The sequence below is a fragment of the Brachyistius frenatus genome, unplaced genomic scaffold (genome assembly GCF_029030835.1).
Source record: "Brachyistius frenatus isolate BFR_SWC_R1_liver_20210118 unplaced genomic scaffold, ASM2903083v1 Contig_296, whole genome shotgun sequence".
NCBI classification, from domain to species: Eukaryota; Metazoa; Chordata; class Actinopteri; family Embiotocidae; genus Brachyistius; species Brachyistius frenatus.
Window position 1 is genome coordinate 11,690 of NW_027210895.1, and position 22,500 is coordinate 34,189.

Consider the following 22,500-nt stretch of genomic DNA (forward strand, 5'->3'; position numbering starts at 1 on the left):
CCATAAAGCAAGACAATAACAGCTCAACAAAAGATGTTGTTGACTGGATTGTGTGTGAACACACTGCATCATAAATCTGCATCTGGAGCAGATGGTGTGGCTTTTTATTTCATCTGTACAACAATCATAGAAATGAAGAGTAAAAACTGTTGACGAAGCAGTTCGAGTATTTCAAATGGTCATAAAATGTCACTCATCAGTATTTGTACCATCATGCATCTCAAGAATAAATCACAAAATACCTCTTCTGTCAAAAATAAAAGTTTCAAAGGAGGCGATGACACAAAAACCTGATGAGAGCACAGACAACACACACAACAACACAACTAAAAATCATTAAAAGTCTGACACTGAAGAAGCTGGATTCATCCGCACAGCAGCCGAGATCCTCCGGAGCTGCCGGTCTAGCTGGCGTCGCCCAGAAGGGTCAGTATGGAGCTGGCCTGCGAGGCGAGTTTACTGCTGCTGTGATCTGTCAGTTTACTGAGGCTCTCCTTCATATCCACAGAGTTCAACTCCTCCTTCATCACACCTGCAGCAGGTAAGGACGAAAAGACCGAGACAGAAGAGCATCAGACCGGTTACAGGAGTGGTGGGAAGGGTATTGTGTGAGCGTCGGCGGCTGTGTGTGACTGTGTGTGACTGTGTTGTGTACATGTGTGGATTGTGTGTCAGCTCCACGTCTCCTTTAAAATGAGGAACATAACAAAAGAGACAGATGTGCAGTCAGGACCGAACTCAACTGAGTTAATGCATTTTTGCCGACACCCTGGTAGGACTGTTTTCCAAGTCACAGTTTAGTCACTGTACTTTGTCCTATCTGCTTTTTTTTCCATTTATTCAACAAAAACATCAATAGCTGAAATATTATTCTGTGGAAAGAGTACCCACACCCTCAACCCCAGAGGCTCCTATTACACCCTTCAGCAGAAATGACTTCATGTCTGCTTTTTGCCTAATTTTGTCCAGTTTGTAACATCAGCTTTGGGAAGTTGGGACGCTGTGTAAAATGTAAATAAAAACAGAATGCAATGATTTGCAAATCACATAAACTCATATTTAATTTAAAATAGACCAAAGACAACAAACCGAATGTTGAAATGGAGAAATGTTCCTCTTTTATGAAAAATGTGTGCTTATTTTGAATTTGTTGGCAGCAACACATCTCAAAAAAGTTATGACAGGGTCAACAAAAGACTGGAAACGTTGTGTAAAGCTAAAAAAAAAACACCTGGTGGAACATCTCACATCTAATGAGGTTACCATGGCAACAGATCAGTAACATGATTGGGTATAAAAGATGATTTCAGAGAGGCAGAGTCTCTCAGCAGTGAAGATGGGGAGAGGTTCACCACTGTGTGAAAGACTGTGTTGGAAAATAGTGCAACAATCTAAGAATAATGTTCCTCAACGTAAAACTACAAAGAATTAGTGGATTTCATCGTCTACGGTTCATAATATCATTAAAAGATTCAGAGAATCTGGAGAAATCTCTGAACACAAGGGACAAGGCTGGAAACCAATATTGGATGGTGGTGATCTTCGGGCCCTCAGGCAGCACTGCATTAAAAACACACTATTCTGGAGTGGAAATCACTGCATGGGCTCAGGAACACTTGTGAAAACCATCGTCTGTGAACACAGTTCATCGCTGCGTCCACAAATGCAGGTTAAAACTCTCCAAAGAAGAAACCAGATAGAAACATGATCCAGAAACACCGCCGCCTTCTCTGGACCGAGATCATTGAAGATGGACTGAGGTGAAGTGGAAAACTCTGTTGTTAAAAGAAGAAGTGATGCAACACAGTGGTAAACACGACACTGTCCTAACTTTGTTGAGGCGTGTTGCTGCCATCAAATTCAAAATGAGCAAATATTTTTCATAAAACATTTATATTAGTGTTGTCTTTAGTCTATTTTCTTTTCGTACTCAGGTTGTTTTTTTAGCTCCTCTAACTGCTGGAGGTTGGAGGGTCACTTCGCCTTCTCAAAATGCTTCAATACAAGGAAAGATTTGTTTGGGTGCCAAAGAAACCGAGATCTTCGGTCCAACTCTGCACTGTACCATCTTGATTAAGAATAAATGTCCCCCAGCTGCTGTGTAACCACACGGAAATGTTTATGATTTTGAGCTCGGTGTTCTTGTTGCACATTTGTCTTTTGTCCTCTCATGACAGCAGAAATTTGCTTTAGAACAAAATCTCAGTGATTTCTGAGTTGCTGTAAAATCAAACACTTACTGGAGTTGGCCAGGCTGCAGATGAGACCTAAAGCACTGAACTTGACCTCCACGGCTCCCACAGGATCCTCCAACATCTTCTTCAGCATCGGCAACAGCTCCGACTCTCTGAACGGATCCTTCATAGACTCTGCAGTGTTCACAAACATACAAACACGTCGGTAAACACACACATTTACATCATTTCTATTCAAACATGTCATATCAAAATCTTGCAATACAGCGACAACTCAGAAGTTTAAAGGGGTCCTGGTGTTTCTCTTGTTGTAGCACATTGGGTTTAAACGTCGTTTCTATCAGTAGTTTAAATCCTAAAAAACACGGTCATGAGTGTTTCCATGCAATGCTTCAGTGTTCTCTTGATAAAATACAAAGAAGCATTTTGCGTTCCTCTTTGTGTTCTTTGCTCCTGCATCATCACCACAGTGGAACTCAGCCTGCTGGGTATCGTATTTATAATCTCAGTCTAAAAACAGAGGCTGGTGAGCCTCCGGTGGACTCGGCCAACATTCACGCAGCTGCTCATCTTCTCCCCTCCAAGTCGTCATTAATGGAATTAAAGACAAACATGGTGCATGATTTATTTTCTTTATGTCATCATCAGCTGCTTCTCATTAGCTGCCTTGTTTGATCAAAAGAAAGTGCAAAAGATTAATTAGAATTTAATTTCTCGTATAGCACGTTAGCATGGAGCTTTCCACAAACCTCAAACAGCTCAAACTCACCGTGGACGTGATGCCACTGTTACAATATGAAACTAATCCTCGTTTAATAACAGAGCTTATGAGGAAGAAGAGTCACTACGCATACATATATATAAATATGTTTGCCCTTTAGGCTTTCTGATATGACATAAAAGATAACTTAAATATCCAAATCCATTTTTGAAGTATACAAAAAAAAAATCAGTCAAACATCAAGCGCTGAAAATAATGATAAAAATGAATGGAAACTATTCTGATGATTCTGCTAAATGATTGTAATCAGCTCAAATAATCACAGTCAGGCAAATATGGAATAAAACTTGACTGTCCGTGAGGGTGGTCGGGGAGTTTAGTAACATGCAAATATGTCTATTCATGTTTTATATGTCTATTTATGTCTGTCTGGTTTTAGTTTTTTTCACGCTGAGAGTGAAGTTACGACCGGAGTTAAATTCCTTATATGTGTAAACCTACCTGGCCAATAAACTGGTTCTGATTCTGATTCTGATAAAACAACATAGATGTGTATGTTACGGAATAGCAGCATGACGGCAACAGACGAATCCACCAGCTGTGGACAACAAACCAAATGGACTTTTTTTTTTTAGTGCTGAAGCAGCGGAGAGTCGAGACAGGTTTCCACCTCAAACTCACCAGATGAGCTCCGGGCCACATCCAGAGAACAGCTGCGTTTCAGCTTCCTCTTTGTGGTGAAATACTGTCTACAATCTGTCAGAGCATCAAGGATCTCTGAGGTGGTAAAACTCTGTCATCTCTGGGTCACATTATGGTGCTACTTCTTAGGTTTAGGATTAGGGGGTCGACAGATTATCAGCCTGGCCAACTCCGAATATCGGTATCCACTCAGGGGTGTTGAGCAATGTCCCGCCCACAGCTCTATCTGATTGGTTGCACCCCATGAGTAGTAGCCAATCAATGCTGAGAACTTCTCAGCAGCCCAGAGGACTCTTTCAAAGGTCAGACAGCAGATTCTGCAGAAGTTAGAAACACCACAGTAGTCTACGCTTAAGTTGCAAAAACACAGCAATCATATCATATTTGCTGTTTTTCAGAGTTGCCCATTGCCTACTAGTCTTTCACTGACCGCCATCTTGGGAATGAATCAAAACACCATGTTCATGTGAACCGGTTTAGTTTCAGCTCATTATGAGAGTCATTCATGCATTTTTCTGTCACTGGAAGTCGTGCTAGTTTCTGTGCTGCTGCTCTTCTGTTAGCTTTCTGTGTATCTGTGTTTCTCACAGAGGCAGCACAGCAGAACAGACGAGGCAGAAGAGAAGCTGAACGTTAGTCGAGTTAATAACGACGACACTCGTGACGTGACTGTAAAAAAGGCGCAATAAAAGCCCAAAGTTAGGCTGTCAATGGACAAACTTCAACCTCGGACGGACACGTGCAAGTGTATCAGCTGCAGTCAAACTCTGCAGGAACTCTGAAAGTGCCTTACCGATGTCAATGGCAGACGCTATCGCCAGGGCAACCAGAGCCTCATTCTGCATGATGACGTGCTCGCTCGTTGCCATGGAGATAAGGTGCCGAACCCCATCTGCTTTGGCTACCGCGCGAACAACTTCCTGTCAGCGAGAGGAAATCAGACTGCCATTAAATGAAGTATGACGAGCACGAAGAGAGACACTCGGTCTTCAGCTGAAAGCGGTCGGCTCATCACCGGGCGGCTCACCGGGCTGCGGCTGTGTCGGATGAGAGCGGCCAGCAGGCGGCAGGCTTCTCCTCGCACTCCCGCGTGGTCTTTGGCTTCACACCACTCCATGATCCGAGCCAGCAGCACGGCGTCTCGGCCCAGAACCAGCGCCGCCTCCTCTGCAGCACGCAGAACAGCAGAGAGGAGGAACAAACACGTCAACACTAAACATCCAAATCACAGAGGAAACGCTGGAGACAACTTTAAACAGGTCCAGCTTGTGATGAGGACGCGTCTCCAGGAGAAATAGAATAATCAAGTGGATTTATGTTACTGACCATAAGACCGGTGGACTCATCCAGGAAATATGCGGTTTGGTGTCCAACGGAGCCGGGGGGAATTTAAAAAATGTAAAGGTAACCCATAACGAACAGGAGACCGATCACCCCCCCCTCTAACCCCCCCTCTCCGCAGCCTGATAATAAACCATTCAACGATGACACCAACGTTCCTGACCTGTCCTTCCTCTCTCTGACCTCTCTGATGCTGGAGGCCCGTGGACACTTCTCTCAGGACTGAGCAGACACATGAAAACATGTTGATTTCTGGGTACAATAATTAAAGCAGCAGATATGTTGGCAGGTGATGCATTCGAATGCTTCAGTTATTTCCTGTTCTAATGGCAGCTTTCGTGTCTGTTTCAGCTCAAATGGAAGTTGAGCTCCATGTGATGCTTTGTTCTTTGGATCCTGTCCCGCCGGCTCCGTGTCTCTGGTTCTGTTCGGGTCACAGTGCTCGTGCTCCTCGTCAGTAAAGGTCTTGGTTACTTAAACCTGCCTCCATGTAACAACAGTTAGTGGTCCATTAGATATCTTCTGGAAGAACGACTGAATTTCTGAGCCCAAATAAAAAAATATTGTGTGATAGTAGCGCCACGTGACACAGAAGGAATCACAACTGGAGACTGTAATTAATCACGGCATGCATTAAGTTTCATGCCTGGATGTTTAAAGTCCTGCGACGGTTCTGCTCACCTTGTCCATCCACCATCATGCGCAGCGTCCCGAGCAGTTTAAACTGAACTGGAGGCATGTCGGAGCGCAGCAGAGTCTTTATCCTCTCCGTCACTCCGTCCTCCAGCATCCGCACTTTGTTGGTGGCTGCAAGACACACATGCAGGTTCACTTTACAGGTGTGTGTGTGTGTGTGTGTGTGTGTGTGTGTGTGTGTGTGTGTGTGTGTGTGTGTGTGTGTGTGTGTGTGTGTGTGTGTGTGTGTGTGTACTGTATGGGTTAAAAAAGGTATATTTGAACCTCCCTGTCCTTTTGAATCTAAATAAAACCATGTTGACTTTTAGAAACATGTTTCTTCCTGGTTGACCGCTGTCCTGTATTTTGCTGACAGTGAAACTTCTTGGAGTTATTTTTCAGAAGGTTTGTGAGGATGTTTCCTGGTGATGAACACACACACACACACACACACACACACACACACACACACACACACACACACACACACACACACACACACACACACACACACACACACACACACACACACACACACACACTAAACGCCTCTAACAGCTCCCAGTGTTCAAACTTCAGTGATTTATTTGTGTTTTGCTTTGAACACATGAACAATTGATGGTTTAATGCCGACGCTCACAAATATTTAACTCGTCACGCCGCTGGAGGTTGTTTCACGTTACCGACATCCAAGACGACATCAGCTCAATGGACGGGGATTTACAGAGAAATGCAAGAATGGAGTTTCCATTCAAATCACATTTCATAACAAACCAATATATATATAGTTTAAAGAAAATGCTAAAAAAGCACAACCTAATGAAGAAATCTCAGTTAAGCATTCTGGGTATGTAAGCGTCTTATAGGCATTTTATATTAAATGATGATATTTATTTTAGTTGATCATGGTCGATTTGTTTTTTCTTGTGTTTGTGGTTTTTCTCTGTTCTTTGTTCTATAAGGTGTTTTTTCACCGTGTAAAATTATAAAGACAGCTGGAAAAGCAGCTGCTGATGGGGATCCAAGTAAACAAACAAACAAACAAACAGTACCCGGAATGGCGAGGTTTCTGAGCGCGCTCAGTCCAGCATGCTGAACGGACACGTCTCCTTCGTCCACGTGCTGCTCCAGCAGGGTGAGGATGTGAGGCACCACGCCGCGGTCCAGCATCTTCACACAGTTACTGTCTGAGAGACACAGCAGGACATTTGGAAAACATCTGCTGAGAGGCACGTGTGTTTTTGAGCCGTTTCTATGCTGCTGCTGGAGATGCCAACGAGCTTCAAAGTGCTGACAGGAAGTGCAGATGTTGGGGACGTAGAGGTGATGTCACTGAGATGTCTGCGTTCGGTTTGTCTCACCGTTCCGGGCGAAGTTGGCGATAGCGAGGGCTCCCGACAGCTGCAGCTGGGTGTTGGAGCTCTGCAGCCAGGACAGGACGTCCTGGTACACCAGACCGGATCCCTCACCGAAACACTTCTGCATCGACTCGTCTGACACACACACACGCATGCACACACACACACACGCACACACGCACACACGCACGCACACACACATACACACGCACGCACGCACACACACACACACACACGCACACACACACACAACGCACGCACACACACACGCACGCACACACACACACACACACACACGCACGCACACACGCACGCACACACACACACACATACGCACGCACACACACACGCACACACACGCACACACACGCACACGCGCACACACGCACACACACAGACACGCACACACACACGCACACACACACACGCGCACACACACACACGCACACACACAGACACGCACACACACACACACACACACACACACACACACACACACGCGCGCACGCACACATACACACACACACACTTTTAACGTTACAATCCAACACAACCAGCAGCACTGACGTCACATTCCTGGATGAGGTAAACACGTCATATCCCGACTGGTTTAAATATTTGAGACAGATGTGGGATATAAACCGTCAACAGGGTGTTGAACAGGGATGGATGACGTTGCAGAAATGTTTGATACTGACTTTCATACATCTTACCGAACGGTTTACTTTCTTCACTACCAATTTTACACCATTAATTTGAACAAAAAGAAAATTAAAAAAACGAGTCTGAAGTTTTCATGCGGTTTAGAGGGGAAGTGTGTGACTCGGTTGTTTCAAACAATTTACCGATGTTCCACAAACACCTCACATCAGTAGATATTGATAGCATCACTGGCTGCACACAGAGCAACTCAGCCGACATGTGCTCACAATTAAAGGAATGAAAAAAGGTGTTCTAATATCGGATTTACCAAACGGAGAGATTTTATCTGCGTGGGGAGCCAAAGTACATAAACGCTGAGGAGATTTACTCATGTTGATGAACATCTGGCTCTGAATGAGCCTGGTGTGTTTCCACATCCACATCTAAAGATGTCCGTCATCGCTCACCTCCTAAAAGCAGGGACACGATGAGGTTGGAGGCGATCTTGATGCTGCAGAGGTCGTGGGGGTCCGAACCTCCCTGCAGACAACGGATCATCTCCGATAGAGCCTCCGGGACTCCGGACTCTGCGAACTGCAGCTTCAGTGTGTCTGGTGGAACAGCACGTCCAGGTGAGCCTCAACACTTCAATCGTTAGCAACAGCTCATGTGCACGTTTTAGTGTGATGTTGTAAATGTACAGCATCATGAGAAACAGTCCTCCTGGAGAGAGCTGCGAACGGAGCCTGAACATTTTGAACTAGGAGTCATATCTTGGGAGGGATTTAGGAAAACTTCTCAGAGCAAATAAAAGGACAGAAACCCTGATATCAGTGAGGAGGTGTGGTCGACCCCGTTGCTAGGTGACACATCCTTTTAAAAGATGTGATCTGTTGATCAAACGAACAGATGATAATGGTGATAATGATCACAGAATGAACAGTGACCTCCAGTGGACATAAAATGAACTGCGTGTCAGTAGAGGTTGTGAAAGTGTTTGTGTTTGTGTGATCGCTGCTGATGAAGGTTGAACAGAAGACAGTCATTTCTACACTCAGCAAATATCTTCAGCACTTTCATGTCTGTGTTATTGAGTTGAGAAGTGAGCGTCTATGATGAGATCCACCACAAACATCATCCTGCAGACAGAATCTGGAGACTTTCATGAACCTCATTCAGAGTCTGAAGAATGTTTATCTGAACTCGCTGGACTTCAGCAGTTTTCTCCTCTGATTAAGAAATTCTTCATCCAATTAAAAGTCCTCCTCCCTGCTCCGTAAAGTTTTTCACCCACCTGAGGAGCTCTCTTACTGGTTAATATGTTTTGTGAATGACTTTTTATCTTTAAAAGGATCTACTCTGAACTTTAAGGGGAAATTCTTAGAAAACGTAACAATTCTAAGAATCTTCTTTTAGTTCGCGGACGACCGCTGATGTTTAAGATCCTTCACATCCATCTATCCTCAGTGTTTGTGATATAATCATACACCTCTCGCCTCAGTGAGGACGCTGCACTGATCAAAGTTTTTCACAATAAAGTGTCAGATCACGGTGATGTGATAATTTGAAGCAGGAAGTGACCATATTTGGACGAGCTGGGGGAGGAGCCAGCGGTGGATCTGACCGATCTGATCGGAAACCTGACGATACTACGTCCCGCCCACCGATAGCTGTAACCTGACTGCACCACAGGCCTGTCAATCAAACAGACACGCCCCCAAAAACAGGTCTTCTTGAATCTTCTTTTCTAATGAATGAGGGATTATTTTCAGATGGACCTCCAGAAAACTAATAAGAAGGAGTGACTTTAGCTAACAACACCGAGATAACTGATGGACACATTTTATTCACTTTGGATTTGATGAGAGAAGTTGAATGGGAGTCTATGGAGCCGGAGGCTTTTTGGAGCCGACCTCTAGTGGCACTCGCTGGTATTGCAGCTGAAGACACTTCTGGATCAGAACCATTTTACAGACCTGAAGCTACGAACTCTTTTATATCCGGTCTGTGGTTTAAACTCTCCTGCTCCGGCCTGCTGTTGTTTATGGGCTGCTCTGCAGGGTCAGTGACCTCCGTGTAAACAGTCGAAAAATCTCCCAGTGATTCTTCTCTTCATCAGTAACTTTTCTAACCTCCTTCCTGCAGCATCCTGCACATCTTACCGCTCTCTCCCAGTGAGCCCAGTATTTCCAGGATGACGTGTCGGCGCTCAGCGTCAGGAGCCCGTTTCAGCTGAGTGGTCAGAACGTCGGCGACGTCCAGCTCGGCCAGCGCCTCCCGAGCAGAGTCTGCAAACACAGAGATCTTTAACTATAAACGGTGTTGAAGTGATCACACAGTACGTCTGACTCGGGGATTAATAAAGTATATACCATACCTACCTACCTACCTACATCTACATTAACACTGCAGCTCCTCTCTTCTTCATTACAGTCAGTCAACTTTCTTCTGGAACCAGCTGTGGTTCATCTGTTTTACAGGTCAGGAAACACTGAAGTCGGATCTGGACTTCTTTTATTCTTCTTCTCTCTGATTCGGCTGTCACAGTTTTAAAACTACAGCGGCCTGATGTGGTGCCACGAGATGATAAAGGTGCTCGTCAGCATATACTGCACCTTTGGACCTGTCAGCAGTTCAGACTGTGTTTATGTGACTCAGCCAGAAGGATGGAGAACGCAACACACGGATGACCAAGAATCACCCGGGTTACCCTGCAGCTGTGAGGGACGAGTCTAAACACTGAGTCACTCAAACGAGAGCTAATTACTAATAAATCACTACTACGACAAACAGAGCACTCACCCATGTCAGCCAGGTTACAGAGGGCCAGCAGGCACACGTTGACCAGCGGGTCGTTCTCTGGATACTCCCTCATGATGGTCACCAGTCTGGGGATCACACCGCTCTGGACCAACTGGTCCTGCTGGTACGCTGGTGAACAGGTAGGACAGAGAGAGGGGAGGGATTCAGTGAGAAAGTGAGGAATATATGAGATCAGAACATGAACTGGAGGCTTCATAACGTTCACAAACCAATGATGACCTCACGCTGGTTGATGTTTACACGTAAGTGATGTAGAGATGATTCTTCCATACAATACGTAAAGTGATGGTGAAAACGAATCAGGTTTTTTTCAGTCACATATCTGGTGCCTGTTTGAACCTGCACACTGACTCTCTGTCTGTCGCTCTCTGTAAGCTTCAACACAACGCAGCCTCTGCCTCATCATCACACTCTTCATCATCCTCACTGTCAGACCGCACTCACAGTTGTCGAAGCAGATGCGTCCGATGGCCCTGCCGGTGTTCAGCAGCATCTCCTGGTTGTTGCTGTTCAGATGGGGCACCAGCACCTTCACCAGGCCGGCCTCGATGCACGGATCCCGGACCGCAGCTGCAACACACACAGGGACGACACGTCACCTCCTGAACGCTGCTGCTTCCCTGTTGGAGCTGTGTGGCGGCGTGGTGTCAGAGAGTCTTCCTCCATCACGGCAGCAGAAGGTGTAGAAGCAGCACGATGTCTCAGTCACTCACCGTGTGCACAATATAAACCTGCTGCCCCCCACATGAGCGTAACGTGGATGCAGCAGCAGGAGAAGGTTCGAAGCAGCACACGGACCACCGATTTGGACTCACTAATGTCTCTTCAATCAGAATAATTCTACACATAACGGCTTTAAAAAGAAAAACAGTTTTCAGGTCAACACTGTGACAAATGTTCCTATTTTTAGATTTATATCATCTATATCTGGTTGAACCGGAGCTATTTAAAGCCACAATGCATTACGTAGGTGGGATCAGATCCTGAGTCTGGCTTCACATCACATGCTGCACACTTTTTTTTTACACTCAACATTTCTCTATAATTAAGCATTAAAGTGTTATTGTTTGTTTTTTTTAAAAAGAGCGGCACCCGTCTTCTGCTGAAATCAGTCGAGGGGGCAAATGAAAGACAATTATATTCCTACTCTAATTGCCCCCAAAAGGCTCATCATGTGTGAAGTGATTCATGAAACAGCATGTGTGTTTGATATTATTAATGATATTACTAACACACAGCAGCGGTGTTGTACCTTCTCGGGCCATCTCCGCCACCACCAGAGCCACCTGGCAGCTCAGACTGCTTCTAGTCCGCAGGGCCAGAGCCAGCGTGGGGAGGATCCCGCTCCGCACAACCTCCACGGCAGCATCTTTCTCTAAGGACACACACACACACACACACACCAGAAATACAGGAGGTCAGTTCACACACGAAATCCCTGATGGGACTTCAGGTGAATCCGTGTCTGGCTCAGACTTTAACAAGCAGTGATGTCACAGACATTTTCCCTCCTCCATCTCTTCTCCGCTGCCACTGTCACAGACTAAAGCTGACAGTATGACAGGACAACTACACCACCTTCACACCACCTGCTCAGTCAAACTCCACGAGGATGTAGAGAACTTTTTGAGTTGAGGTTTAGGTTAAATAGGGAATAGTGGTTAGGGGGAGTTAGTCTGCAGGAAATGAAGGGGTTAAAAGCGTGACTGCTTGAGTGTGTGTGTGTGTGTGTGTGTGTGTGTGTGTGTGTGTGTGTGTGTGTGTGTGTGTGTGTGTGTGTGTGTGTGTGTGTGTGTGTGTGTGTGTGTGTGTGTGTGTGTGTGTGTGCAGGTGTGTTACGTAACTTACTCTTTTCCAGCAGCGAAGCCAACACTGTGTCCAAATGAGGCTTGAGCTCTTCCTCAATCAGCTCTGTGCTCACGCTGATGGCCTTTAATGCCTCGCTTAGAGAGTCTGAGAAACACGCACAAACATAAGTCACAGACAGGCCACAACAACAACGACAAATAATAATATACCAGCTTTACATCTCTTCTTTAACACCTTTCAGAAACACATGCTTGAATATTAAATCTGAGGTAAATCAACAATATAAAACAGGAACAAAAAACAGTTAGTTTGTGTGTGAGCAGTAGTTAAACTAAACATATCCATCTTATATTAATAGCTATACCATAAAACCCAAATTATACAACAAGTAGTTCTGACCCAGAGATCTAATTAGTCAATTTACTCAAATCATCATGACATCACATCCTGCTCATCACTAGAAATATCACTCCTCCTTCTCAATGGAATATAGAATTAGAATAGAATTTCATATAATATATAATATATAATATAATGTAGTTTCTACTTGTTATAGTTCTATTAAATGACCCATTTGGTGAAGTCGGGTCTCTTTTGGTCCTTTTTGGTCGCTCTGAGCACCCGTACCGTAACACCATGGATAGTCACGCACTTACAATCCTAGAGGAGGCTAGCTGGACCGGTTTGGTTTGAACACATGACACGGAGCTAACATGTTAAAAACACATGAGAACATGGATATCTTTGTTCTTCAGATATCTTTGTTCATCAGATATCTTTGTTCATCAGGTATCTTTGTTCATCAGATATCTTTGTTCATCAGATATCTTTGTTCATCAGATATCTTAGTTCATCAGATATCTTTGTTCATCAGATATCTTAGTTCATCAGATATCTTTGTTCATCAGATATCTTTGTTCCTCAGATATCTTTGTTCATCAGATATCTTTGTTCATCAGATATCTTTGTTCCAACCAGACTGAACTAGCTGATCAGTTTAGTGTTTCTATGTTCTGTATTTATTCAGTTGGAGACTAGAAATCCTCTCTGTTGCTAGGTGGTTGCTAAGGGCCGGACTACTTCCTGGAGTAGTAAACATTACGTATGTTATATAAGAGTCTACTGACGCCACTGATTGTTTTCCAGTTGTTAGTCATACCTCGTATTGCCATGGAAACGGAGATCCCACTAATAAAAAGTTGTATATGTCGAGAGTGAGTTGCTCCAATATGAACACATTTAGATGATATGTTTTATTTAGTTGGTAACTTGTTGTATAATCACAATATTACACTGGAGCGTGTTTTAATGTCATTATTGGGACGAAAAAACTCATCTTTCTAAGTAATTGAATCAAACACTGAGACCTTGAGCTGTTAACTTGAGCTGTGATGTTGGACTTTCTTAAGATGGATCATCACTGATAGATGGAGAGTAAATCACAAAGACAAATGAATGTATACTTGGATTAATGATCCAACCCGCCTGGCTTCACCAGACAACGAGTCCCTGTGGACCGAGTCGACCAACATAAAACTCTGGGACTGAAAAAAGACCGTGGACAGACACTGGAGGCGTGTGCTTATAGAGATAAGTTGGAGTGCCAACAGAAAGAAAGAAAAACATTTAAATGGTATTATAGATATCACAAATATCCCTCTCGGAAAAAAACTGTCACCAAACCGGAGACCCGAGAAATAAAAACATAAATTAGAGCTTACATGAAGAGAAAACTGAGGATGCATATGTTCGATCAAGACACAATGAAATGGAAAATGGAAGAGTTAATGATGGATGGTAATCCAACCCCTGCGTGTTTCACCAAAACCTGTTCAGCTCTGTGAATCTGACACGTCTGACAGAACTGTTTCCTTAAAACCTCAGAAAAACACAGGAGCCGTGTGAGGAAGATCGGAGAGACTGAAATGAACGATGCCGTCAGAAGTTACACAGATAATAAACGAAAGACTGAACACGTTCACTGATGAGGAACACAGCGGTTTATCTCCAGTAGATGAAGGTCATAAATTTGTGTCATTATGCAGATGACACATCGTTGTTTCTGGAAAACAAAATAAAAGTTGTTCAGCAGTGAGAAACTGTTTCTTCTGGTTTAAAAACAAATATAAAAAAAATCTATCATAGTTTTGACGAAAAAATGATTGGAGAATAAAATATGCAGAACTTCCATTGTTACTGTCACTTGTCTTACGTAATATATACTCACTATCAAATATCACTATCACACATTAGTTGTTGTTTATTTGTGTCTTGATGCTCCACATTATGTTACCGGATACGGAAAAACAAAGGGGTTATTGAGTTTTGGTACCCTGATATCTTTTTATGTATTACAAAAATAATTATAAAACATGGTTGAAACGTGGAATCAAAGCAGTCAGGGAGATTCTCAGGTGTGACAGACTCTGATTGTGGATGTGGGGTAAAGATCCCGTCAGGACGCCCCAACGTCGTCGAGGGTTGGTTCTGCTGAGACAACCGACAGCCGGGAATCAAGCCAAGGACACGTTCATGTCCTCACCTTATAACTGGGGAGTGATCTCTCTCCTCTCACTCCTTCACCTCATCAATAACGACGGACGTCAATCATCTGGATTTATGAAAACCATCCTTGATCCTTTATTTTGAGAGTAGTATGTTTCATGTTCTTGTTTGTTATTCAGTTAACTATTGTAAGTATCATATTCACACAGCAAAATGATCCCAAGCCCATTTCTTTTTCTTTCTATGATGGTTTTAAATGTTAAAGCACTATAGTATCTAAAGAAAACACCATCATCCTGTTTGACTGTCTTAAAGTGTAAATGTAACGTAAGATTTGTGATTTTCATGTCAGGCAGGAACCTGAAGACGGGATGATTCACACTGAGGAATTCAGGGACCCTAAAAGAGACAAACTCCTTGGCCATGAGGACGGTAAGTAGGTAGATTACTCAGATGTCACAGCATTTTGCAAAACTTATCGAACCCCTGGCAGATCGTCCTGCTTCATAAATACCTGCATTTGATGGAATCTTGTGTGTTAACACTGAAAGATGGTGGAGCACGAAAGAAATCTCTGACTTAATATAATGAGCGTCTAGTGGTTGTCTGCCTCACCAACCAGTCAAGTTACATTCATATCTGACCAAACTCATTAGATGATGCTAAGAAGAAGCTGTACCTTCTAAAACATTGATGGTTCACACACAACTTCAGTCCTGAGAGCTGAAGATCGATCCAATCAGAACAGTTTGGAGATGATATCTCTTAGAAATAACCACACAGAACCAACGTGTGTTCATCCCGTTCTCAGGGAGGGAGGTTCTTGAGGGCAGTTGGTTTGGAGAAGAACCTTCACACCAACGCAGGGTGTGAAATCACATGTTTGAAGAGACCTAACTACACCTGACGTCCTCCCGTCTACGGCTGTGTTCAGACTGCCTGCCCAAATCATATTTTTGTCAAATCCAGATAGATTTTTTTGAAAGTCTGAACAGCAGAAAAAAACACATGAAATGCGATTTTTGCAATTCAGATCCAAACCACATCTGGAGGAGGTTTGAAATGTGATTCCAATCAGATTTTTGCCGATGCGTCTTGGTCCGGACGCTCCGCCGGCTCGGATCAGATTCCTGGCGTCATAACGTCATTTTCTGAGCGACAGAGTGAGCAGAATCTCTGCTGCCGCTAGCAGAGCGCTATCAGAAGCACTAGATGTTGCCGCTGTAGACGACAACGACAGCCCACGGACAGAATCCGAAATAAACGGTCCGCTGCCACTTCCGTGTTAGGAGCTGCGCGTACGCCGTTACCATAGCAACCGATGCACGATAAATTGGTGATGTCCAGAAACGCCAAATCCGATATCTTTACTTTAGCAATAGTGCAGACAGTCAATCCTAAAGATCTGATTTGAGAAAAAAAAAATCAAATTTTCCTGCAGTGTGAACACGACCCTCCTGGGTGTGTCTGTTTCATGGACACTCCCAGGAAGCTGTATAACTCCGCCCCTTCGGCCTGCAGAGCCTCTCCTCCCTCCAAACACAAGAACAAAGAGGCTCCGACAGTATGTTTAGTTACCTTAAAGAGGATGGAAGCAGCCAGTTAGTGGATGCATTAATGATACGAAATCATCCATTTCCAATGAATGGACAATGGATTGTTGGGACGGCTTTTGGATCCAGTGTTTAAATGTGCACACCACATCAGCTGTTCAGTGAACCACCACCTTCTTTAGGAGTTTCCTCAGAGGGTGTACTCGGGCCGGTTTGGGATTGGACCCATGTGACCTCCCTCTGTCTCTGCACACCTGTTCCTCATCAGGAATCATCACACCTGCCGCCTCCTCCTCACTACCGAGTCGCTGCTCTGACGATCCTCCCCGTCGGCATCGTCCTGCGATCCACAGCCAACTTTTTTAAAACAGATTACATTTGTCTTTTTACCTTCTGATCTGCGTCCAGTCCTCCGTTTATTACAAAATATTGTGCTCTTGGTGAGCCATCTGTCACCAGCACCACTCTGCTTCACTCAAACACTGACACACTCGTGTTGTTCATGGTGGAGATGAAGGGCGACATCATGTTCACACCATTTATTCAGTTCTATTCTCTTTATTGCCACGACGTTTGGATTCAACATGTTGCCAAAGCATAAACTTATACATAAATAGTAGAATATAAATGATAAAATGACAAAACACATCTTCTATTGTCAATCTGTCCTCTCCCAGCAGGTGTCAGTGAGTCTTCTGGGAGGACAGTCTTTAAAGACATTATCAGGAGGAACTTTATCAAGAAGTCTTCTCTAATTTATTTATATTTTGAGCAGCTTCTCAGAAAATGAATTTCAGTTTCAAGATCTCCTGTTTCTTCTTCGTCTTTAATGGTGACCAGTTTCAACAAGTCTGTGATCACTGATTCTATATTTAGTCGGGGTTTGTATTTTATAGGTTTTATTTGGCTCAGATATTTTGCTAATTGAAATTCTCTGTCTAGTAAAATGTAGCATTCTAGTTTATGTATGAATTGGATTCCTGTTTTTTCAGTTTAAAATATCTTTGTTTTTTTTCTTTATCTATTTGGATTATTTGTGAGTTGGGGATTATTTTCGTAGTATTACTTTGACATCTGATTTCCAGATATTGTTTCCTGGGTTCAGATATCGTTCTGTGTTGGTATTTTGAGTCTGACTCCATCAAGTGTTTTTCATTGTTCTTTTTTAAATCTTAATTAAAGGAGGGAAGTCTCCCAGCTCGGCTCTGCAGCCGATGTTTGGACAGTTTTAACGGACTCTTCGTAGGTTTTTACAGAACTCCGTGGATCTTTTCCACTGGGTTGAGTCCCATTTTTCTTTTAATTAATGGCTTCCAAACTTCACTTGCGCACTTCAGATCTGCACTGATGCGTCTCCAGTGTCTCCATGGATACCGCAGGTCATTCACAGAAACACCTGAGTTGGAAAGGGTTTTATGTGAGGAAACAGTCAAACAAAATAAAGTGTGTTGACTGAAAACCATTTTAATGTAAACCGATCTTAGATCTTATTCTGTGCAGTGTGCAGCTGAACGCCGTGGGCGAACAGAAACGTTGGATCGGTGGTTTGCGTCAGCAGGTGCAGAGTGTTTGTCCTGGTTTTGGTCTGTGCTTGTTTTAAGATTCGGTTTGTTCCCCGTCTCCTCTCTTCCTGTCTCGTGTTTACCGAGCACAAAGAAAAGTCCATATGAACGACGCCCTGTTGTGATATTCGGAGTTGTGACGTGTTTGCTGACGTTTCCAGAAAGGTCAGAGGTCATGGAAGTTCATGTTTTGGTTGGATGTTAAGTTAATATAATTGTAATTTTAGCCACGTAGAGTTTGTCTTCATAACTTCGATAACAGCCGACATCTGAGGAAAATGTGGATCTTCCCAACAGCCTCATCTTTTTCCTCCGAGTCTTTGTATTTCCTGTATTACCACTTTTCCAAAACGGAAATGGACGAGCCACACGGAGGTGGGATTTATGTTTAATGTGGAGAATTTTCAAAACAATTTGAAAAGAAAAACAATGTAAGTTTTTAATATGCATGCTCAGCATTCATCCATGTCACACAGGAATGTCTCACCAAACACCAGATTTACAAACTCCGTGAGATAAATCTGGTGCTTTAATCCGCATGTGTGAACCGATCAGTGTCTGGCGTCATCGATGTCCTGGAGGATCCAATCTGTCGGCAAAAATAAAGGTGAACACAGAAAATATTACAAAACAAAAGAATGGAATATCACATTAAGGTAAAGAAGGTAAACTGATTCTTGGTGCGTTCGGTTTGTACTTCGAGGAGCATATTTTTAATGTCACCTGTTTTAATTCTGCGTGTTCAAATACCTCAACTTCAAAATAACACAATCAGTGTGAAATAATACATTTCTGAATAATTGAACATTTCAGTGATATGAGCCAGTTTTCTTGTGTTATTAAGGATTCATACAGAAGTCATTGAGTTACTGTTACTTCTCCGACAGCGTAGATTTAAATATTCACATGTAAACATCTTTTAGAAGGTTAAATATTTTTCAATGCTGCCTGGTAAATTAAAAATTAAATAACTAGTTAGCGAGTTATCCTACCAGGTTAATGTCAGGGACTTTAACAGAGTACATTAGCAGACAAAAATGACCAACTTACCAAGCAAAATCTAAAGAAGATCCCCCAAAGTTCCTGCAGGAGTCCGACAGCGTCAGTTCAGTCGACGGTGTTGGCGGTGAATCGTAAATGAAATGTAAATGAATGATCAGTCGAAGTATTTCAGCTTCTGTGAAAGTGAACGATGTCATCGGGGCTCCAGTTCTAGATCGATACTGGCATGATGTCGTCTGATCAAATGAACAAACGGAACAAACCTATCCCGGTATTAGGCATCGGTAACAATAAGAAGTACTGCTGTTGATATCCCCAACGGCAACTTCCCGGCTGGTTTAAATAAATATTGTTTTGTTGAATTTAACTTGGTTGTGATTTCATCCTTTTTACGTGCAAGTTTAAAATTGTTCCAACAGAAGCCACTAATGAATATAAACAAGAATGTTTGAACGCAGACGTATGTTGAATGTTGCTAGAATTATCATACTGGTGATATTTTAATGCATCAAAGGGTTCAATTAAGCATTTCTGAAGTGGTTTAGAGAATATTTCACAATATTGTGATATATAGCCTAAAAATATCACAATATCATTTTTATTGCCCAGCGCTACCTCAGTACATTTTGCATCACCTCTGACCCTCCATATTCATATGAACAGTAAGAGTGTTGGTCCATTTCAACTGAGAGTTAAAGGAAACACTCTGCATACTGTAAAAAAAGAGAGGATGTGAGGTTTTTATGGATGTCTTCACACCAACTATCAACCATCAGTGATGTCATCAACCATCACCCATCAGTGATGTCATCGTTGGTTTGTAAACATTATGAATACTCCAGTTCAAATTCTGTCCGTCACCATTTTGTTAGTTCGGAGCGGTTTGGAGCAGGAAGTGACCATATTTGGACGAGCTGGGGGAGGAGCCAGCGGTGGATCTGACCGATCTGATCGGAAACCTGACGATACTACGTCCCGCCCACCGATAGCTGTAACCTGACTGCACCACAGGCCTGTCAATCAAACAGACACGCCCCCAAAAACAGGTCTTCTTGAATCTTCTTTTCTAATGAATGAGGGATTATTTTCAGATGGACCTCCAGAAAACTAAGAAGAAGGAGTGACTTTAGCTAACAACACCGAGAGAACTGATGGACACATTTTATTCACTTTGGATTTGATGAGAGAAGTTGAATGGGAGTCTATGGAGCCGGAGGCTTTTTGGAGCCGACCTCTAGTGGCACTCGCTGGTATTGCAGCTGAAGACACTTCTGGATCAGAACCATTTTACAGACCTGAAGCTACGAACTCTTTTATATTCAGTCTGTGATTAGCACTAACCTGCAGTGCTTCTATGACATGTTTTACGATACACCAGTGGAGTTCAGGAATACAGTAGCTTCAACACAATGCTGGTAGTCTTAAAAAAAAACTCTTTCAGGGCTTCGAGAGATCTCCGATTACATATTGTAAATAAGCAGGATTAAATAAAATATTCATAATGATAAGATCATCAGCTTTTCTATCGTTGTTGAACATTCAGTATGATCATAAAGAAACAAGCCTGCAGCAAACAGTTGTCTTATTCATTCAGTGTCCATAATCTTCCCTTAACTTTAACTCTGTGTTTTAATGGCCTCACCTTAACAATACACGACACCTATATTATTTGCCATGACAACAATCTTCCTCTAGGACCTGAACTACCCCCCAAGCGAGAATAATGCTGTTTTTTTCTAGACTTGTCCAATAATGTCAATAAAGTGATGAGTTTCCGTTCACCTGATCGAAGCCATCTGAACTGAAATATCTTCAATATTAATAAAACACACTCTTAAACCACACACAGCGCAGGCTTTTCATTCTTCTTAAACATACATTACAGTGCATGACACACATACACACGCATACACACACACACACACACACACACACACACACACACACACACACACACACACAGCGAGGAGAGACCTGCAGATGGTAATCACCTGAGCTAATCCCCTGAAAGTCGAATGAAAATAGCCTGAGTGGAGGGGCCTATCAGGCTGATACCCAGCCAGCTACGTCAGGATCTAACCCACATGCCCTCCTCTGTGTGTGTGTGTGTGTGTGTGTGTGTGTGTGTGTGTGTGTGTGTGTGTGTGTGTGTGTGTGTGTGTGTGTGACCATGTGCACGTGTTCGTGTGTTAGAGAGCAGCCCAGCAATTTCCTTTTCAGCCTCATGGTGTTCTGCCAGGGAGTCCCCGGGGTGCTTATTACCGCTGCTTCAACCCTGCTGCATGTTCCCACACACACACACACACACACACACACACACACACACACACACACACACACACACACACACACACACACACACACACACACACACACACACACACACACGTGCCGAGTGGTGGTCATCACAACAAGTACACAATGTAACCCGCGGCAACAGCAGGACCAAAGACGCACATCTGTTCACTGATGCTCAGGACGTCTCCGAGCTGGTAGATGTGTGATGCTGCCTCTGTGTGGTGAGAGGTTAATCGGGGACAGGCTGTGCAGATTATCTGAATTGTTTTGGTCCGTGCCGCACACACAGATATGAAAGGAGCCGCTGCCGCCTCGGAGGAGCAGCGAGGAGCAGCGAGGAGGCTGCACAGCTCCACACGGGGCGGCGCTGGCGCTGATGGTTGAGCCTCCGCTTGTAATGCATGACGGGATAGTTTGCAGCTACACACTGTGAGTGTCCCCAGGACGCTCTGCTCCGAGCCCGGGGAGTGGTGCAACCTCACGCCTTGCACCAAAACACACCGGAGTATCTTACATTTTATGCAGTACAATAAGAAAAAATAAGAAAAAAGAAAAGAGGAGTCCTTGTTTTACTGATGGGAAACAGTTCTTTGACAGGTGGTGTGTGTCTGTGTTATCCAACATTAAATCATCTTTTTATCTACCTAGTTATCTCTCTCTCTCTCTCTCTCACACACACACACACTCAGAAGATGGATAAACATGGAGCTACTCACCGGTGTCTGTCATGGCTGCTGGTCGGCTCTCTACTGGCTGGCTCGCTGCCTCTGCCTGTGAGCAACGTGTGTGTATGTGTGCGTGCGTATGTGTATGCGTGCGTGCGTGCGTGTGTTTGTGTGCCTCCCTTCCTGAGGTCAGGTGTACCCCGACTTTGTGTCTCTCTTGGTGTGTTTCTCTCTCCTCCTTTGCCTCGTTCCCTTAATCCCATCACCCAGCTCTCTCTCTCCTCCCCCCCTCCCTTCCCTGCTTGCACCGCGCATGCGCCTCCTTTCTCCGCTAATTGGCTCTCTGTTCCCAGCTGCTCCTGCACTCTCAATTCACAAATTCATAACATCTAATGTCCAAGCTCTTTATAAGAATGTGATAACCAAACATTTACAATAAAAACATAAGCTTTATTGAAACAATTTTTTTTAATGATAGCTCATTATTCACAGAAACTTATTTGTTTTTAACTCAGGAGAAGAACCTGAAAGCCAGACTTTACAGAAAGATGGATTCAAATAATGTTTATATTAAAAGACAAAGTCTGAATAAAACCAACTCACTGACATGAAGAACCTTTGTGAACCCACAGAGAGCAGTGGCCTGTTT

The 22,500-nt window shown here is 43.6% G+C and overlaps 1 protein-coding gene across 1 annotated transcript; it reads right to left on the reverse strand.

Annotated features, from left to right (window-relative positions):
- Nucleotides 1-83: 83 nt before the first annotated feature.
- Nucleotides 84-22,064, reverse strand: LOC138635215 (rap1 GTPase-GDP dissociation stimulator 1). The gene is made up of 14 exons (XM_069722587.1): nt 21,903-22,064; nt 12,306-12,410; nt 11,710-11,832; nt 10,902-11,027; nt 10,437-10,565; nt 9,797-9,922; nt 8,102-8,245; nt 6,996-7,127; nt 6,687-6,821; nt 5,641-5,766; nt 4,646-4,785; nt 4,412-4,538; nt 2,241-2,369; nt 84-532 (listed from the first exon to the last, which is right to left on the reverse strand). The coding sequence occupies exons 1-14, from the start codon at nt 21,913-21,915 to the stop codon at nt 405-407; spliced, it is 1,683 nt and encodes a 560-aa protein (XP_069578688.1). The 5' UTR covers nt 21,916-22,064; the 3' UTR covers nt 84-404.
- Between the last annotated feature and the right edge of the window lie 436 nt (nt 22,065-22,500).